The sequence below is a fragment of the Pristiophorus japonicus genome, unplaced genomic scaffold, assembly GCF_044704955.1.
Source record: "Pristiophorus japonicus isolate sPriJap1 unplaced genomic scaffold, sPriJap1.hap1 HAP1_SCAFFOLD_154, whole genome shotgun sequence".
NCBI classification, from domain to species: Eukaryota; Metazoa; Chordata; class Chondrichthyes; family Pristiophoridae; genus Pristiophorus; species Pristiophorus japonicus.
In genome coordinates, this window is record NW_027251217.1 from 221,844 (window position 1) to 239,582 (window position 17,739).

General features: G+C 46.3%; 2 protein-coding genes across 18 annotated transcripts in view; one reads left to right on the forward strand and one right to left on the reverse strand.

Annotated features, from left to right (window-relative positions):
- The window catches only part of LOC139242937 (uncharacterized), a 596,540-nt gene that overhangs the window by 205,156 nt on the left and 373,645 nt on the right, over nt 1-17,739 (forward strand). The window lies entirely within an intron of this gene.
- The window catches only part of LOC139242927 (NACHT, LRR and PYD domains-containing protein 3-like), a 61,874-nt gene that overhangs the window by 6,063 nt on the left and 38,072 nt on the right, over nt 1-17,739 (reverse strand). For all 10 annotated transcript variants that reach the window (XM_070870559.1, XM_070870558.1, XM_070870555.1 and 7 more), the window contains 3 exons: nt 15,992-16,163; nt 15,830-15,895; nt 4,788-6,525 (listed from right to left, as the gene is read on the reverse strand). In XM_070870559.1, the coding sequence (XP_070726660.1) occupies nt 4,788-6,525; nt 15,830-15,895; nt 15,992-16,163 (1,976 nt within the window). The remainder of the gene's footprint in view (nt 1-4,787; nt 6,526-15,829; nt 15,896-15,991; nt 16,164-17,739) is intronic.

Consider the following 17,739-nt stretch of genomic DNA (forward strand, 5'->3'; position numbering starts at 1 on the left):
AATTGTCAGCAAACTTGGCTGCGTTACACTCGGTCCCTTCTTCCAAGTCGTTAATATAGATTGTAAATAGTTGGGGTCCCAGCACTGATCCCTGCGGCACCCCACTAGTTACTGGTTGCCAACCAGAGAATGAACCATTTATCCCGACTCTCTGTTCTCTGTTAGTCAATCCTCTATCCATGCTAATATATTACCCCCAACCCCGAGAACTTTTATCTTGTGCACCGTGTCAAATTCCTGCTGCAAATCCAAGTACATCACATCCACTGGTTCCCCTTTATCCACCCTGATTACATTTTCAAAGAAATCCAGCAAATTTGTCAAACATGACTTCCCCTTCATAAATCCATGCTGATTGTGCCTGACCAAATTTTGCTTTTCCAAATGTCCTGCTACTGCTTCTTTAATAATGGACTCCAACATTTTCCCAACCACAGATATGAGGCTAGCTGGTCTATAGTTTCCTGCTTTTTGTCTGCCTCCTGTTTTAAATAGGGGTGTTACATTTGCAGTTTCCCAATCTGGTGGGACCTCCCCAGAATCCAGGGAATTTTGATAAATTACAACCAATGCACCCACAATCCCTGCTGTTACTTCTCAAGACCCTCGGATACAAGCTCATCCTGCTGTGCCACTCCTCACATCCCCATCACTCTGCCTTCCCTACCCTACTCCTGCACATCCTTACTCACACCAACTTACCTTGTACCTCCACCCATCCCTCTCTATCTACATTATCACATCCCCATCTCACTCACCACCCCTTACACTCACCCTCATCCTTCTCCAATCACACCAACTAACAACACACAATGGTAAACACTTGGGTCTTTGAGCCAATGTTTACCTGAAGTTTCTGTTAATACACTGGCAAGCATTGAAATCTATATTGTCAATACTTTCCGTGCTTGGGCAGACCTGTGTGCACCTTTGGAAGTGGCTGAGTGAGTTGCAATGAATGGTGAGACATAATGGAACCCCCGCAATGTTGATGAGTGTGAAAGGAATGGTTTGGGCATTGTCGGGATGCTTTATGTTGTTGGTGTGGGGTGGTGCTAACCTGGTGTGCATCGTGAGACAGCCAGGGTGTACAGCATCAAATGAAGTACATCTGACCATGGTGAGACCATCCCTGATCTCCCGGGCAGCAATGTGGGCGGGTGCTGAGACCCTCTGTCCTGTGCAGCATCAGGTGATTGCAGAGAAGGTCGGTGTGTTTGTTGGTGCTGCTGGTGTGGGGGCTGATCATGGTCAGAATCTGAGGACCAAGGGGAGACAGTATAAACCGTACCCATTCTGATGTAATAGATGGCAGGTGAACTTGGGATAACAGAAGCGATCTGTCAATGGTGAGAGAGGTGACACTGGATAGAGAGCTTTCTCCAAACATTTGCAACCTGCATAAAGCTCACCTGTCTTTCAAACACAGCAAGCAACAGCTTCTGAGCTTGGAAAGTGAACAGCTGTGACAATGGAGATTTTATAGCACATTTCCAGCTTTCAAGTAATGAGATGATTCCATGGCCATTCAACTCCCGCCCTGGTTACCCGACGTGATCCCCGAGCAGCATGGACCCCGTGGGTGACCTGGTAAACTCTGAGGATGGACTGAAATGAGTTGTTAATCGTTAACAAGGTGATAATGACCTGAATTGCCTCCGCCATCGCTGTGTGTCGGGTCTGCTCAGTGCTGGCAGACCTGATATTTGGGAAAGTTGTGTGGAGCGGGTTAACAGCGAGGTCCCGACCCACTGTCAAATAAATAATTTCTCACCTGACCCGCCACCGATCGCACCCACTGACCCCCGCAATATTCCCCCAATATTTAATCTCACTCTGTCCAACTCCCCATATATTCAGGGACTGTCAGTAAATGTATTTATTAAATAAAGTGCTGTCTGTGTGAAGCCTGTAAATGTCCCTCTGTCCGATCTCATTCCGCGATGATCAGAATTACCCTCCTGGAGCTCAGTGATCAGACCCCTCATGTTTGGGGAAACTTGTCCCATTTGTCCAGCTCTGAAATCCCGGGTATTAGAGGAATAGGACGATTTTCCTCGAATCAAAAGATAAAGCAGCGATTCCCTGTACTTTATATTAATCTGTATAATATCTCAGGGGGAGTTATATTGTGAAACGCGCTAACTGCTGCTGTAAAATCCCCCAGGATTTCACGTAACAAGGAGAGTTCATCCTGTCCCGTTACATGGTTTAAATCTCCCTGTACTCCTAGTTTATAGGGGACGGCAGTCTCTCACTGTATTCCCCATTAAACGGGCTCTACATGTATTCCAGGTGTAACTGGCCCGACAGTTTTGGCGGAATTTTCGGAAGTTCCCTCCCCGAGCGGGGCCTCACACACAGAGGGCGGATTATGGGAAATTACCGGGTTCACTGCCCCCGGTTTACCCAGGAGCCGCCTACTGTGTGCGAGACCCGACCGCTGGCCAGTGTGTGTCTGTACCCCAGGGATAATACCCCACACCACACTAGATTGGCCGGTGTGTGTCTGTACCCCGGGGATAATACCCCACACCACACTAGATTGGCCGGTGTGTGTCTGTACCCCGGGGATAATACCCCACACCACACTAGATTGGCCGGTGTGTGTCTGTACTCTGGGGATAATACCCCACACCACACTAGATTGGCCGGTGTGTGTCTGTACTCTGGGGATAATACCCCACACCACACAAGATTGGCCGGTGTGTGTCTGTACTCTGGGGATAATACCCCACACCACACGAGATTGGCCGGTGTGTGTCTGTACTCTGGGGATAATACCCCACACCACACTAGATTGGCCGGTGTGTGTCTGTACCCCGGGGATAATACCCCACACCACACGAGATTGGTCGGTGTGTGTCTGTACTCTGGGGATAATACCCCACACCACACTAGATTGGCCGGTGTGTGTCTGTACCCCGGGGATAATACCCCACACCACACGAGATTGGTCGGTGTGTGTCTGTACTCGGGGGGGATAATACCCCACACTAGATTGGTCGGTGTGTGTCTGTACTGGGGATAATTCCACACACCACACTAGATTGGCCGGTGTGTGTCTGTACCCCGGGGATAATATCCCACACCACACTAGATTGGTCGGTGTGTGTCTGTACTCTGGGGATAATACCCCACACCACACTAGATTGGCCGGTGTGTGTCTGTACCCCGGGGATAATACCCCACACCACACTAGATTGGTCGGTGTATGTCTGTACCCCGGGGATAATACTCCACACCACACTAGATTGGTCGGTGTGTGTCTGTCCTGGGGATAATACCACACACCACACTAGATTGGCCGGTGTGTGTCTGCACTCCGGGGATAATACCCCACACCACACTAGATTGGCCGGTGTGTGTCTGTACCCTGGGGATAATACCCCACACCACACTAGATTGGAACCTTTTTACAGGCAGATTGAAGATCCTGAAGATCATTCTTGTCTTATTGTTCAGGACTGTAAATAATTCTAAACAGTTACAGCTGAAAGAATTCCCGATTCCCCAATATTCCCAATCCAGGAAACTTCCCCATCAAGACACACTCTATACCTTATTGGGGAAAATATCTAACTGTTAGAGGTTTCAACTCTGGTTTCTGTCCTGTTCCCAGTTGAAATGGTGGATGTGGAAAACATTTTAAGTGAATTCTACCTTTACTGCCGGTTTATATTGTATATTTACATTCCACTGTCCAGCTTATTAAATATGATTTTGTGCGGTAAACTGCGGAATCCCCGGGTACATACGATGTGCGCACGTACTCAAAGGTCCTGCAAATGCAGGTTCTCGGCACGCAGTACACATGTGCGAGAATCTGAATTTGCAATTTGTCAATGTGTCGCCAGGAGAAGGACATTGGCGCGCAGAGATCGGGATATTTGCCCAACTCCTGCCCAGAGAATGTCCTTCAAACTCTTATGCCTGGAAAAGAAAACCAGTGTACGAGTTTTAAAACATAGAACAATTACATTTATCACTAGTTTTTATATTAAACACCGTGTATTCAGATATTTTTTAACCCGATTGAAACATTAAAAGAAAATCTAATCTTTTTCTGAACCTTTTAATAATAATTCAATTCATTTTAAATATGTGAGCAGCTTCTGTGTTCTGGGGAGTATTTTCAGTGATCGTACTGGGAGCTTGTACAAACAGAACTCCCAATATAATCAATGAGAATATTCCATGATCATTGGTGGTCCAGGCCACGTGATCCCAGGTTGCGTTTATGTTCCTGGGATGTGTGAGCCCATTCACTGGGCAGCTCATCAAGGCCTCAGACCTCAAGTCTACATCCCTCCGGGACCATCAGGTACTTTCGCATTTATTTTTCGGTCGGAGGTATCGGCCCGCAGTAAGTCACCGACTGCAAATTTCGGGCCTATTGTAATTATGTTCTCAGTGAGCTGCATTTGTTGATGTGATAAAGACTGTAAAATCCCTATTTGTTCACAAGGATCCGTTCTAGATTCTCCAGCCCTTCTGGAATTACATAGGCGTATGGAGAGAAAGCAGGAAAGGAGTACTGAAGGAATGATCAGCCATGATCTTATTGAATGGTGGTGCAGGCTCGAAGGGCCGAATGGCCGACTCCTGCACCTATTTTCTATGTTTCTATGTTTACTAACCGATCCCCTGATTATTGGTCATACTTGTGTTGAATCTGCTTCTCTCTGGTTTAACTGAACTGTTTGTTTCCCTTTATTACGGAGCAACAACACAAACCGTGACTGTTCTACAATTCACCCAACAGTTAGAGACAAATAAACAGTTACCTCAACTCCCGGCATTTGTGGAGTACGGGTCCCAGCCGCTGGAGTCCTTCACACTGAATGTTGCACTTCCGCAGATCGAGGTCTTTTATTGTATCACAGAGCCTAATGACATGAGACAGGACCACACAGTCAATCGGGGTCAATGTCAATCCACTAAATGTAAGTGTTTTCACAGATCCCACTGTGAGCTGAGCCAGTGCTGTATTCTGAGACTCAAACAGGTAGTGGAATGTGTTCAGGAGGTTCCGTTTACCAGCTTCACTCCCTGTGTTCCCAATCTGTCCTTCAACCTTCTCCTGCACCCAGTCAATCACTCGACAGGTGGTTTGATGAAGAAATGGACCCAGAAACTCCTCCAGGGGCTGAGCGGAGTGTGGGGAGGAGAGACCAGCAGCAAAACGGAGAAATATCTCAAATCGCCCATCTTCCTTGCTGTGGACTTCACGGAGGAGTTTCAGGATGTCCCCGGAATCGGGAGTCAGGAATTGGGCGAGAGCGGCTACAAACTCTTGGATGGTGAGGTGTGGGAATGTGTACACCACGCTCTGGGCAGAATCATCTCTCTCCAAAAGTTCCATCATGAACCCAGACAGGAACTGGGAAGGTTGCAGATTGTATTTGATCAAATCTCCATTTCTAAACACAATCTTCTTCTCGGAGACTCCTGTGAAGGCCATCTCACCGAGCTTCAGTAACACATCACGGGGGCTTTCAATCTCTCGGCTGTGGTTTTTCAGAATGTTGTAGATATAGTAGGAATACAGTTGGGTGATGGTCTTGGGAACTCGCTGATGTCTCCTGTCTCTTTGTGTAAAGAAGGGACCCAGTGCCAGACCGAGGATCCAGCAGTAGGAAGGGTTGAAGCACATGGTGTACAGGATCTCGTTCTCCTCCACGTGTTTAATAACAGCTGCTGCCACCGTCTGATCTTCAAAAAACTTGTTGAAATATTCCTTCCGTTCTTCACCAACAAATCCCAGGATTTCAGCCCAGACACTGATCTCAGCCTTTTCCAATAAATGTAATGCAGTGGGGCGGCTGGTCACTAGCACTGAACATCCTGGGAGCAGCTTGTGCTGTATTAAACTGTACACAATGTCAGACACTCCACACCAGTCTTCGGGATCTGTGCACCTGTGCTGAGGTTCTGTATTTCTCCGATTGTCAGCAAAATCGATACTGTCCTTGAATTCATCCAAACCATCGAATATAAACAGCAATCTCTCTGGGTTCTTCCAGAGCTCTCTCAGAATATTCCCAAAGTAAGGATACTGATCCAGTATCAGATTCCTCAGGTTTATTCTACCGTTAATGTCGTTCAAATCCCGGAATTTAAAACTGAAAACAAATTGAAAGTGGGGGTATATTTTCCCCGTGGCCCATTCATGAACAATCTTTTGTACCATTGTTGTTTTTCCAATCCCCGCGACTCCGCTCACTGCCGCTGAACTCCCGGATTCTGATTTTCTCCGGGAAAAACTGCTGTGGAACAGTTGATCAGTTCGGATTTTCTCCAGTTCTCCCTGGAGATGTTTCTTTGTCCACTCTTCATGGTCTCGGCCTCTTGCCAGCAGTTCATGTTCTACAAGTGTCCGATCTCGAACAGTAGAAATAACCGTTAGCTCAGTGTATCGATCAACCAGCTGGAAAACCTTAACCTTCTCCCTTATTAGGATAGTGTTCACTCTCAGTGTTTCAGTTTGTACCCGGAGTGTTTCCTTGTGTTTCTGTTGAGCATCTTCAATTCGAACAGACAGAAAGTGGTTCTTAATGTTAGTTGTATTGACATAAAAGTAACTTCTCAGTACCATTTCACTCTTCAATAAAATATTGCTAAGATTGAATTCACGGTTACAATAAAAGGTGCATGTCGCAATTAAAACTCAGTTGCTGAAAATAAACAAGCGAGAAATGTGTGAAATCCTCACTTGATTCTAGTATTTACTACAAAATAGGGCTTTGGATATCAGTGGGATAGGGACAGACTGAATGTTCAGGAGTCCCCTGTTACTGTATCAGACCCTGGCAGGTTATCTGGGTTATGGTGCAATCTGTGAGTGGGACAGACTGTGAATGTTCAGGAGTCCCCTGTTACTGTATCAGACCCTGGCAGGTTATCTGGGTTATGGTGCAATCTGTGAGTGGGACAGACTGAATGTTGAGGAGTCCCCTGTTACTGTATCAGACCCTGGCAGGTTATCTGGGTTATGGTGCAATCTGTGAGTGGGACAGACTGAATGTTCAGGAGTCCCCTGTTACTGTATCAGACCCTGGCAGGTTATCTGGATTATGGTGCAATCTGTGAGTGGGACAGACTGTGAATGTTCAGGAGTCCCGTTACTGTATCAGACCCTGGCAGGTTATCTGGGTTATGGTGCAATCTGTGAGTGGGACAGACTGAATGTTCAGGAGTCCCCTGTTACAGTATCAGACCCTGGCAGGTTATCTGGGTTATGGTGCAATCTGTGAGTGGGACAGACTGAATGTTCAGGAGTCCCCTGTTACAGTATCAGACCCTGGCAGGTTATCTGGGTTATGGTGCAATCTGTGAGTGGGACAGACTGTGAATGGACAGAAGTTCTCCTCAGTATTCCATTTGGCCAGTGATAGAGCTTCCGACCCCATATTCACTCCATCACGAAGTCTGCCTCCTTCCACAATATAATCCGTCTCTGCCTCTGCCTCAGCTCATCTGCTGCTGAAATCATCCATGCCCTTTGTTATCTCAGACTCGACTATTCCGATTCCCTCCTGGCCGGCCTCCCACCTTACTCGCTGCATTAACGAGCTTAACTAAACCTCTGCTGCCCATATCTGAACTCTCATCAATTACCCCTGTGCTCTCTGACCTACATTGGCTTCTGTTCAGGCACCGTATCGATTTAAATAGCCTCATTCTTGTATACAGAATCCTCCATTGCATCACACCCTCCCTATCTCTGAATCTCCTTCAGCCTGCAATCCTTCGAGATCGATGTGCTCCTCCAATTCTGGTCTCATACCCGATGTGCTGCACTCCGACATTGGTGCTCTGCCCTCAGTTATCAATACCCTGAGCTTTGGAAGTAACTCCCCTGAAGGAAGTTCCACTGTCATTGTATTAGGTCTTGGGTAGATTCGTTGGGCTATTATATACACTGAGAAAGGGGCAGACTGTGAATAGACAGCAGTTAAATCGCTGTTGTTTCAGGACGTGGGGAGATTATCTGGGGTATTACCTGCACTGCTATAGTCACCTGACCACAGGTGAAGGTCACTGCTATTCTGAAGGTAGAGAGAGCAATCAGAAAGATGATTTAAGGTATTGGAGGTGAAATTCAGTCACGTCTTATTTGGGGTGGTTACCCAGGTGGAGCGGTAATTTTATTGCCTTGAAAAAGTTTGCGCCTTTACCCCAAAAATCGTCAGAATTGGACGACGAGCAGACAGAGGCCGTTGCACACCAGAGCTCGGGGGTGGCCATACGAAAGTTTTGGTTGGTAAATTAGCAAACCCATTGCGCATGCGCCGAACTTTGATTCAGATCCCGGGAACAGCCGAGTATTAAAGGCACGGCAAGGTAAGTTAGAGTATGAGCAGCTCCAGCTCCACAGTGTCTTCATAGCGCCAACATGGAGGAGGAAGGAGGACACCAGCTAAGTGCCCGCTTCTCGCCCACCGCTCTTGCTGGAGGCAGTGGAGAGTCGCTGGAGTGCCGGCCAGCCGGGAGGAGGATGAAGACATCCGCCTATGGTTCTGGAGAGGCTGTGGAGGGAGACGGCACACCACGTTTCAGCCCGGAACATGGTGCCATAACAGCAACTCAATGTGGTGATGAATTCAACGACCTTACTTGGGTCGTCAGGGTGAGTACCCTTTCCATTCACCTTCCAATGCCTTCATGTGAACCTCACTGTCTCACACAATGTAAAGACTTTGCAGTGCCTGCCCCTTCTATATGTCTACCAGGCCATGCTTCCCCTTGCTGAAGCCAGCCTGATACCTCTCCTGCACTTCACCAGATATGCCCTGCCCATCCAAGCCTCTCTCACCTTCTAGCTCCTTACATCCTGAGCCCACTGAGCAGCATCTTTCAACTCTTCAGATGCGGTCACAGGTCTAAACCTCAGACTGACTGGTAGTTGCTTGTGCTCCCGACCCACTGTGCGATGCCACGCAGCATGAAATGCAAATATACACACCGCCTTATTACTCAGATACCCGACTGTACACACACGTGGCACATCAGCACCTACACAGCCACACCCTCGGAAATCCCACCATCCTGACAAACCCACATGCGTGCTCATCCTGTTTCTCGCCGTTCGTTGGGAAGGTAATTAAATTCATTCTGCATGTGTAGAGTGTCTGTGTGACATCGCGGATGGAGTGATGTGCTGCACATTGTGATACGCTGCATATGTCCCCTGATGCAGCCTGGAAGGAGCCAGACGCATAGAAGGCGAGTACCACCATGACCTTCAGTGAGACGGACAGCACAGTCCTGGTGCCGATGTGAGGCTGCAGGTCTTCCTGCAGGAGATTGCATATCTCTCTAACAACCTCCTTTCGGAAGTGCATCGTTCTGATACACTGCTCCTCAGAGAGGTGCAGGTATGAGTGTTGCCGGTCGGTGAAGCCGTGGAGGTAAAGACCTCCTGCTCCGACAACTGGGGGCTCTCCTCCTTCAGCCGCCAACATGCCCAACAGCCCTTCTCTGTTCCCGATGCCTTGTTAGAACATGTAGAGTGAAAACCAGGTGAACAGGTAATGGCTCCATTAAAATTTCACAAGAAGTTTGTGTCAAGCTGAACTGGTATGTCTATGTGCCGCTGCATACTCGGAGGCTCACCACTGTGCTGTGAGTAAACGTTGCACTGAATGTGACCTCCCAGGGAAGCGTTTCTTCATCCGTTTAAAGTCGCCACCAGTTAACGACTCTGCAAGCCTGTACCGACTGTTTTTCCAGACGTTTTCTGACCGGGATGCAAGTGTGGACATTGCACCAGGAATACGTCATGGTCAGAGTGACTGTCAGCAGCCAGGCACTGCTGGTTTGTGTCCCCGGTGAGCCTGGAATGAATTTTCGGTGGGGACACTAAACGCTGCACTCCAGATCAGTAACCTCTTCCACTCCGCTCCCATTAACGGCCCCTCTGGCCACTACCCGAGGCGTTAGGCGACCGAAAATCCAGCCTGAGTTTAGGTTAACGGAAGGGTGAGGGGGTTTGAAGTATTTTGTTTAGGCAAGAGAATTCTGTTTGGAGTATATTGATGAAATTCACATCAGTGCAGAAAAGTCCCATAATTCCCAAAATAATTACAAGAATAAAAATGAATTTGGGAGATAAGACAGGGAATCAGGGGAATTTTTTCACCCGAAGGTTAATAGAGCCCGGGATCATTTACTAGGGAAGGACACATAAGGGGCACTGCAAGTGGGCTCTCGAGACAATTGAATGTGTTTGTGTGGATACACTGAGAGGAGGCGCAGGTGGTTCATCTCTGTGACAGGAACAGACTTATTTGGGCCAAATAGCCTTGTCCTGTCCCTCACCATTCTCTGATTATAATGGGTCAGAATTTGTGCTCCCCACAGGCACGTACGAGGTGAGCATGCGCCCGTGTGGTCCCCACAAATTCCGGGTTTCGGTATGTGAAGTGCGTGCTCCTAAACCCGGGAATTTGTGATCTGTCAAAAATTCTCGACAGATCCACCGCATCCGAAACTAAAGGGCCTCTGTGGGTGGAGAGTTGGGCTATTTACCCAACTCTTGACCAGAAAATGTCCTTCAAATACGTCCGTCTAATAAAAGCAGGCGTAAGGGCTAGAATTTCCAAACAATCCGCCAGCGCCCGATTGCCGCACAAAATACCGCTAAGATTCCCAAATTATCGCCAGCAACAAAATTCCCCCCAAGAAAAAAATCCACCCTGCGAAAAAAATGGGCCTTACACCCGATTCTTGGCAAAAAAATGGGCCTTACACCCGATTCTTGGCAAAAAAAATTGGCCTTATACACGATTCTTGGCAAAAAAATGGGCCTTACACCAGATTCTTGGCAAAAAAAAATGGGCCTTATACCCGATTCTTGGCAAAAAAAATTGGCCTTATACACGATTCTTGGCAAAAAAAATGGGCCTTACACACGATTCTTGGCAAAAAAAATGGGCCTTATACACGATTCTTGGCAAAAAAATGGAATGTTTGACCGATTGGACGTTTCTTTCAAAAAAATGGCCGATAATTACTAAAATTACAAAACAATTACAGAGGCTGCGGGTTGCGCTTAGGAGAAGAAAACCACAAAATATTTTCAAAAAACATAACGTAACAACCTCTCTGCCTCTATCTTGTCTATCCCTTTCATTATTTTGAATGTTTCTATAAGATCACCCCTCATCCTTCTGAACTCCAACGAGTAAAGACCCAGTCTACTCAATCCATCATCATAAAGTAACCCCCTCATCTCCGGAATCAGCCGAGTGAATCGTCTCTGTACCCCATCCAAGGCTCGTATATCCTTCCTTAAGTAAGGTGACCAAAACTGCACGCAGTACTCCAGGTGCGGCCCCACCAATACCCGATACAGTTGCAGCAGGACCTCCCTGCTTTTGTACTCCATCCCTCTCGCAATGAAGGCCAACATTCCATTCACCTTCCTGATTACCTGCTGCACCTGCAAACTAACTTTTTGGGATTCATGCACAAGGACCCCCAGGTCCCTCTGCACCGCAACATGTTGTCATTTCTCCCCATTCAAATAATATTCCCTTTTACTGTTTCCTCCCACCCCCCCCCCAAGGTGGATGACCTCAATTTTCCGACATTGTATTCCATCTGCCAAACCTTAGCCCATTCGCTTAACCTATCTAAATCTCTTTGCAGCCTCTCTGTGTCCTCTACACAACCCGCTTTCCCACTAATCTTTGTGTCATCTGCAAATTTTGTTACACTATAATCTGTCCCCTCTTCTAGGTCATCTATGTATATTGTAAACAGTTGTGGTCCCAGCACACCACTAACCACCGATTTCCAACCCGAAAAGGACCCATTTATCCCGACTCACTGCTTTCTGTTCGCCAGCCAATTCTCTATCCATGCTAATACATTTCCTCTGACTCCGCGTACTTTTATCTTCTGCAGTAACCTTTTCGAATGCCTTTTGGAAATCTAAATACACCACATCCATCGGTACACCTCTATCCACCATGCTCGTTATATCCTCAAAGAATTCCAGTAAATTAGTTAAACATGATTTCCCCTTCATGAATCCATGCTGTGTCTGCTTGATTGCACTATTCCTATCTAGATGTCCCGCTATTTCTTCCTTAATGATAGCTTCAAGCATTTCCCCCACTACAGATGTTAACTTTCGGCCGAAAGTTATCTGCCTTTTGTCTGCCCTCTTTTTTTAAACAGAGGCATTACATTAGCTGCTTTCCAATCCGCTGGTACCTCCCCAGAGTCCAGAGAATTTTGGTAGATTATAACGAATGCATCAGCTATAACTTCTGTCATCTCTTTTAATACCCTGGGATGCATTTCATCAGGACCAGGGGACTTGTCTACCTCGAGTCCCATTAGCCTGTCCAGCACTACCCCCCTAGTGATAGTGATTATCTCAAGGTCCTCCCTTCCCACATTCCCGTGACCAGCAATTTTTGGCATGGTTTTTGTGTCTTCCACTGTGAAGACCGAAGCAAAATAATTGTTTAAGGTCTTAGCCATTTCCACATTTCCCATTATTAACTCCCCCTTCTCATCTTCTAAGAGACCAACATTTACTTTCGTCACTCTCTTCCGTTTTATATATCGGTAAAAGCTTTTACTATCTGTTTTTATGTTTTGCGCAAATTTACTTTGGTAATCTATCTTTCCTTTCTTTATTGCTTTCTTAGTCATTCTTTGCTGAAAATGAAAAATGAGAAAAACATTCTCAGGACCATTTTCACTTACATCACTGCAAGAAAATGTTAAAACAATGAGTAAAAACCCATTTACTTACCTTTTTTTGCAGGGTTACTTACCTATTGCCCAGCTTTGCTGATGCTCGTGGGTGATTTTCCCCAACTTACCTACGGGTCACCGCTGAGCCAAATATTGCGCCAGGGCGATCTGTGGACGGTGTACGACGGTGGTCTGTTCCACAGCGGGACTTTGAAACTGTCGGGGAACACAGCTGGGGAATTTTTCACCGTCCCGGTTCTCGCCCAAAGCGGCCGATACCGCCGAGATACCAGGCGGGAAGCAATGAAAATTGTCGCATTTAAAGTACAGAAAAATACATTAAAGTAATTTCAACATTAAAAATCCTTTTATATAAAAGGTAAGTTCATTTTTAGACATTTTAAAATATGTAAATTTGAAAAGAATGTTTGTTTTAAATAACTAATTAAATTCTATTTATATTAATTTGAAATATGTAATGTTTTTGAAAGTTATTTTCAGTGTGTGTGTGTTTTTGAGGGTATTCCCAGTCATGCTTATGATGGTTCCAGACAGGGAGTTACTATAAGTATGAATGGGGATCCCACTACTCTGATAGGTTGGGCCAGCCCACATTATCTCAATGATGTATATGAAACCCGTACACTTCTGGGATATGTGTGCCTCTATGAAGGTCTTCACATGGAGCCCCAGGATCGCAGGTCTCCGAACCTCCGGGATCACCAGGTACTTTGGTGAAATGTTTGCGGTTGGAGATATTCCCCAGCGGGAAACCTCCGACCGCAATTTCCAGCCCAATGTCCTGGAGTTTGCTGCAATAATTACGGCGAGTCTATCAGCAACGCCTGGTGTCCACACACGCGCAGTTAAACGTGGAAAACCAGAGGATGCTCCTCCACAAGGTCTGCTGCTGCTGTTCTCACCGAGAGACTCGGAATTGAAATCACTGTAATGGCGTGAACTTGCAATACTTACCCACTACCTCTGCACTAAAGTCGGATGTAAAAGATAGCGCTAGTGCACTCAGGACTACATGATATTTTGAAGTCTCATTCTATCAGAAGAAAACTAATGTTGCAGATTTTAAATATATACGGTATATATTGTTTCAACTTTTTCTGTTTGTATTTTTTAACCTTTGTCCTTTAATCCTATCTGTAGTCCTCAATCTTTCCTTTGCTTTCTCTACCTGCCTTGGCTCCATATTCCTTCATATCATTGTCGACCAAAAAGCTATCGATCGCAGGTCTTGTTTCAGTCATTAAGGAGAAATAAATGTGAAGACATTAAAATAGAAATTATACTTCCTGGTTTGGACTCTGCGAGACTCTGAGGATTCTTCAATCTGATTGGTTGAAGAGCCTCAGTTCTCTCCACAGATGTCACAAATCCGCTGTAGAGGGCGCCATGCTGGAACAGATGCCTGATGACAGCATCTCTTCACCCGAAATCCAGTCAAATCTTGGGGAACAGCTGTCAATGTTCCTTTGCCTCTATATCACGATCCTGCCAGGTGTGTATGGGGTTTCAGTGTATCAGGATCCTGCCAGGTGTGTATGGGGTTTCAGTGTATCAGGATCCTGCCAGGTGTGTATGGGGTTTCAGTGTATCAGGACCCTGTCAGGTGTGTATGGGGTTTCAGTGTATCAGGACCCTGCCAGGTGTGTATGGGGTTTCAGTGTATCAGGACCCTGCCAGGTGTGTATGGGGTTTCAGTGTATCAGGACCCTGTCAGGTGTGTATGGGGTTTCAGTGTATCGGGACCCTGCCAGGTGTGTATGGGGTTTCAGTGTATCAGGACCCTGTCAGGTGTGTATGGGGTTTCAGTGTATCAGGACCCCGTCAGGTGTGTATGGGGTTTCAGTGTATCAGGACCCTGTCAGGTGTGTATGGGGTTTCAGTGTATCGGGACCCTGCCAGGTGTGTATGGGGTTTCAGTGTATCAGGACCCTGTCAGGTGTGTATGGGGTTTCAGTGCATCAGGACCCGGTCAGGTGTGTATGGGGTTTATCGGGACCCTGCCAGGTGTGTATGGGGTTTCAGTGTATCAGGATCCTGCCAGGTGTGTATGGGGTTTCAGTGTATCAGGACCCTGTCAGGTGTGTATGGGGTTTCAGTGTATCAGGTCCCTGTCAGGTGTGTATGGGGTTTCAGTGCATCAGGACCCGGTCAGGTGTGTATGGGGTTTATCGGGACCCTGCCAGGTGTGTATGGGGTTTCAGTGTATCAGGATCCTGCCAAGTGTGTATGGGGTTTCAGTGTATCGGGACCCTGCCAGGTGTGTATGGGGTTTCAGTGTATCAGGACCCTGTCAGGTGTGTATGGGGTTTCAGTGCATCAGGACCCGGTCAGGTGTGTATGGGGTTTATCGGGACCCTGCCAGGTGTGTATGGGGTTTCAGTGTATCAGGATCCTGCCAAGTGTGTATGGGGTTTCAGTGTATCAGGACCCTGTCAGGTGTGTATGGGGTTTCAGTGTATCAGGACCCTGTCAGGTGTGTATGGGGTTTATCGGGACCCTGCCAGGTGTGCATGGGGTTTCAGTGTATCAGGATCCTGCCAGGTGTGTATGGGGTTTCAGTGTATCAGAATCCTGCCAGGTGTGTATGGGGTTTCAGTGCATCAGGATCCTGCCAGGTGTGTATGGGGTTACACAGTGTATCAGGATCCTGCCAGGTGTGTATGGGGTTTCAGTGTATCAGGATCCTGCCAGGTGTGTATGGGGTTTCAGTGTATCTGGATCTTTCCAGGTGTGTATGGGGTTTCAGTGTATCAAGATCCTGCCAGGTGTGTATGGGGTTTCAGTGTATCTGGATCTTTCTCGGTCTGTGGGGGTTTTCACGTAGCATCACGATCCTGCCAGATGTGTATAAGATGTCCAAGTGATACTGATAAGCAACTGGATTCAGTGAACGATTGCAAGTTCGCATATTTATATGAAACAAATCTATATACAATAGTTGAGCTTCGATGCCAAATCTATGCAACGTTGAATCCTATTTCCCTCGATCTTTGACATCCAGATTCCCAGATGCTAATAACCTCAAAACAGTTAAATATTCGGATTCTCAGAAGTGAAGTAAACAATTTGAAATCTGCATTTCATCACTTACCTTCCAGGTGACTTGGTACTTTGGATAAACCTCGTGCGATGTTCATGTAAACAAGTGGATCAGAACCTGTTTAAATCAAGTAACGGTCATGAAATCAGATATTATAGTAAAATCTGTAGTGTTTGAATCTGAAATTGAATTCAGTGGGTGATGTTACCGTACCGTGTTCCTGTATTTCTTTCAGTATTTTGTTCAACTTTGGTAACCTGTGGCACATTTTGACAAAGGATTCCCACATCACCCTTTGGGCCTTAGAGCCTTTCTCCATCACCAGATTTAGGAGCAGTTTAGAACTGCCCGCCCGGTTTCCCTTCTCGGCGAGCTCAGTGACTTTCTGTAAAGGATAATAATGAATAGATTGAGGAGCAAAGTGAAATACAAATACCGAGAATGAGAAGCAAAGGATCTGCTCAGTGATGGGATCTCCCAGTTGTTTTGAGCACATAAGGCAGTCACTGGGCTGGGTACTGATCCATTCTGGACAGGGGCTGTATATTCTGCAAACCTGTTGATTCAGACATTAACAGCAAAGAAATTTGATGAAACTAAAACAGAAAATCAGAACTATCGTTCTTGGAGAATCAGGAATTACTGACAATCTGCAGTTTTGATGGTATTCGTTTTCTCTGCCCTGCAATATACAACATAACATCAGATTACTGATTGACAATATGATGCACTTGTTTGTCACACTGTGATTTACTGAGAAATAAAACAGCAGCCAATCTATCACTCATGTGCTTTTGTTCTAAGAATACCAACAATCTAATGACTTCAGTCTTGAATATGCTCATAACTTGACCATTAATAAACACGATAACAAGTCCAAACATCAATCACTTCTCTTTCAGTAATTGGAATGCCTGACACCCATTATTCTACATTCTCGCTGCCGGCATAAGAACATAAGAATTAGGAACAGGAGTAGGCCATCTAGCCCCTCGAGCCTGCTCCGCCATTCAAAAAGATCATGGCTGATCTGGTCGTGGACTCAGCTCCACTTACCCGCCCTCTCCCCGTAACCCTTAATTCCCTTATTGGTTAAAAATCTATCTATCTGTGACTTGAATACATTCAATGAGCTAGCCTCAACTGCTTCCTTGGGCAGAGAATTCCACAGATTCACAACCCTCTGGGAGAAGAAATTCCTTCTCAACTCGGTTTTAAATTGGCTCCTCCGTATTTTGAGGCTGTGCCCCCTAGTTCTAGTCTCCCCTACCAGTGGAAACAACCTCTCTGCCTCTATTTTGTCTATCCCTTTCAAAATTTTAAATGTTTCTATAAGATCACCCCTCATCCTTCTGAACTCCAACGAGTAAAGACCCAGTCTACTTAATCTATCATAAGGTAACCTCCTCATTTCTGGAATCAGCCTAGTGAATCGTCTCTGTACCCCTTCCAAAGCTAGCATATCCTTCCTTAAGTAAGGTGACCAAAACTGCACGTAGTACTCCAGGTGCGGCCTTACCAATACCGTATACAGTTGCAGCAAGACCTCCCTGCTTTTGTACTCCATCCCTCTCACAATGAAGGCCAACATCCCATTCGCCTTCCTGATTACCTGCTGCACCTGCAAACTAACCTTTTGGGATTCATGCACAAGGACCTCCCCTTTTATAGGGGGCACTGGAAAAAATTTGATTTTAGCGCCCCAAAAAAAAAACCAAAAAAAAAGAAAAAAGGGGCCTTGTAAATGTCTGCTGTGTCATCCAGGGCGGGTGGCACGGTTTAATGTTTTATCTTTTACAGATAAACTCTAAAAGAGTTTCATGCACAAGGACCCCCAGGTCCCTCTGCACCACAGCATGTTGTAATTTCTCCCCATTCAAATAATCTTCCCTTTTACTGTTTTTCTTCCCCCAAGGTGGATGACCTCACACTTTCCGACATTGTATTCCATCTGCCAAACC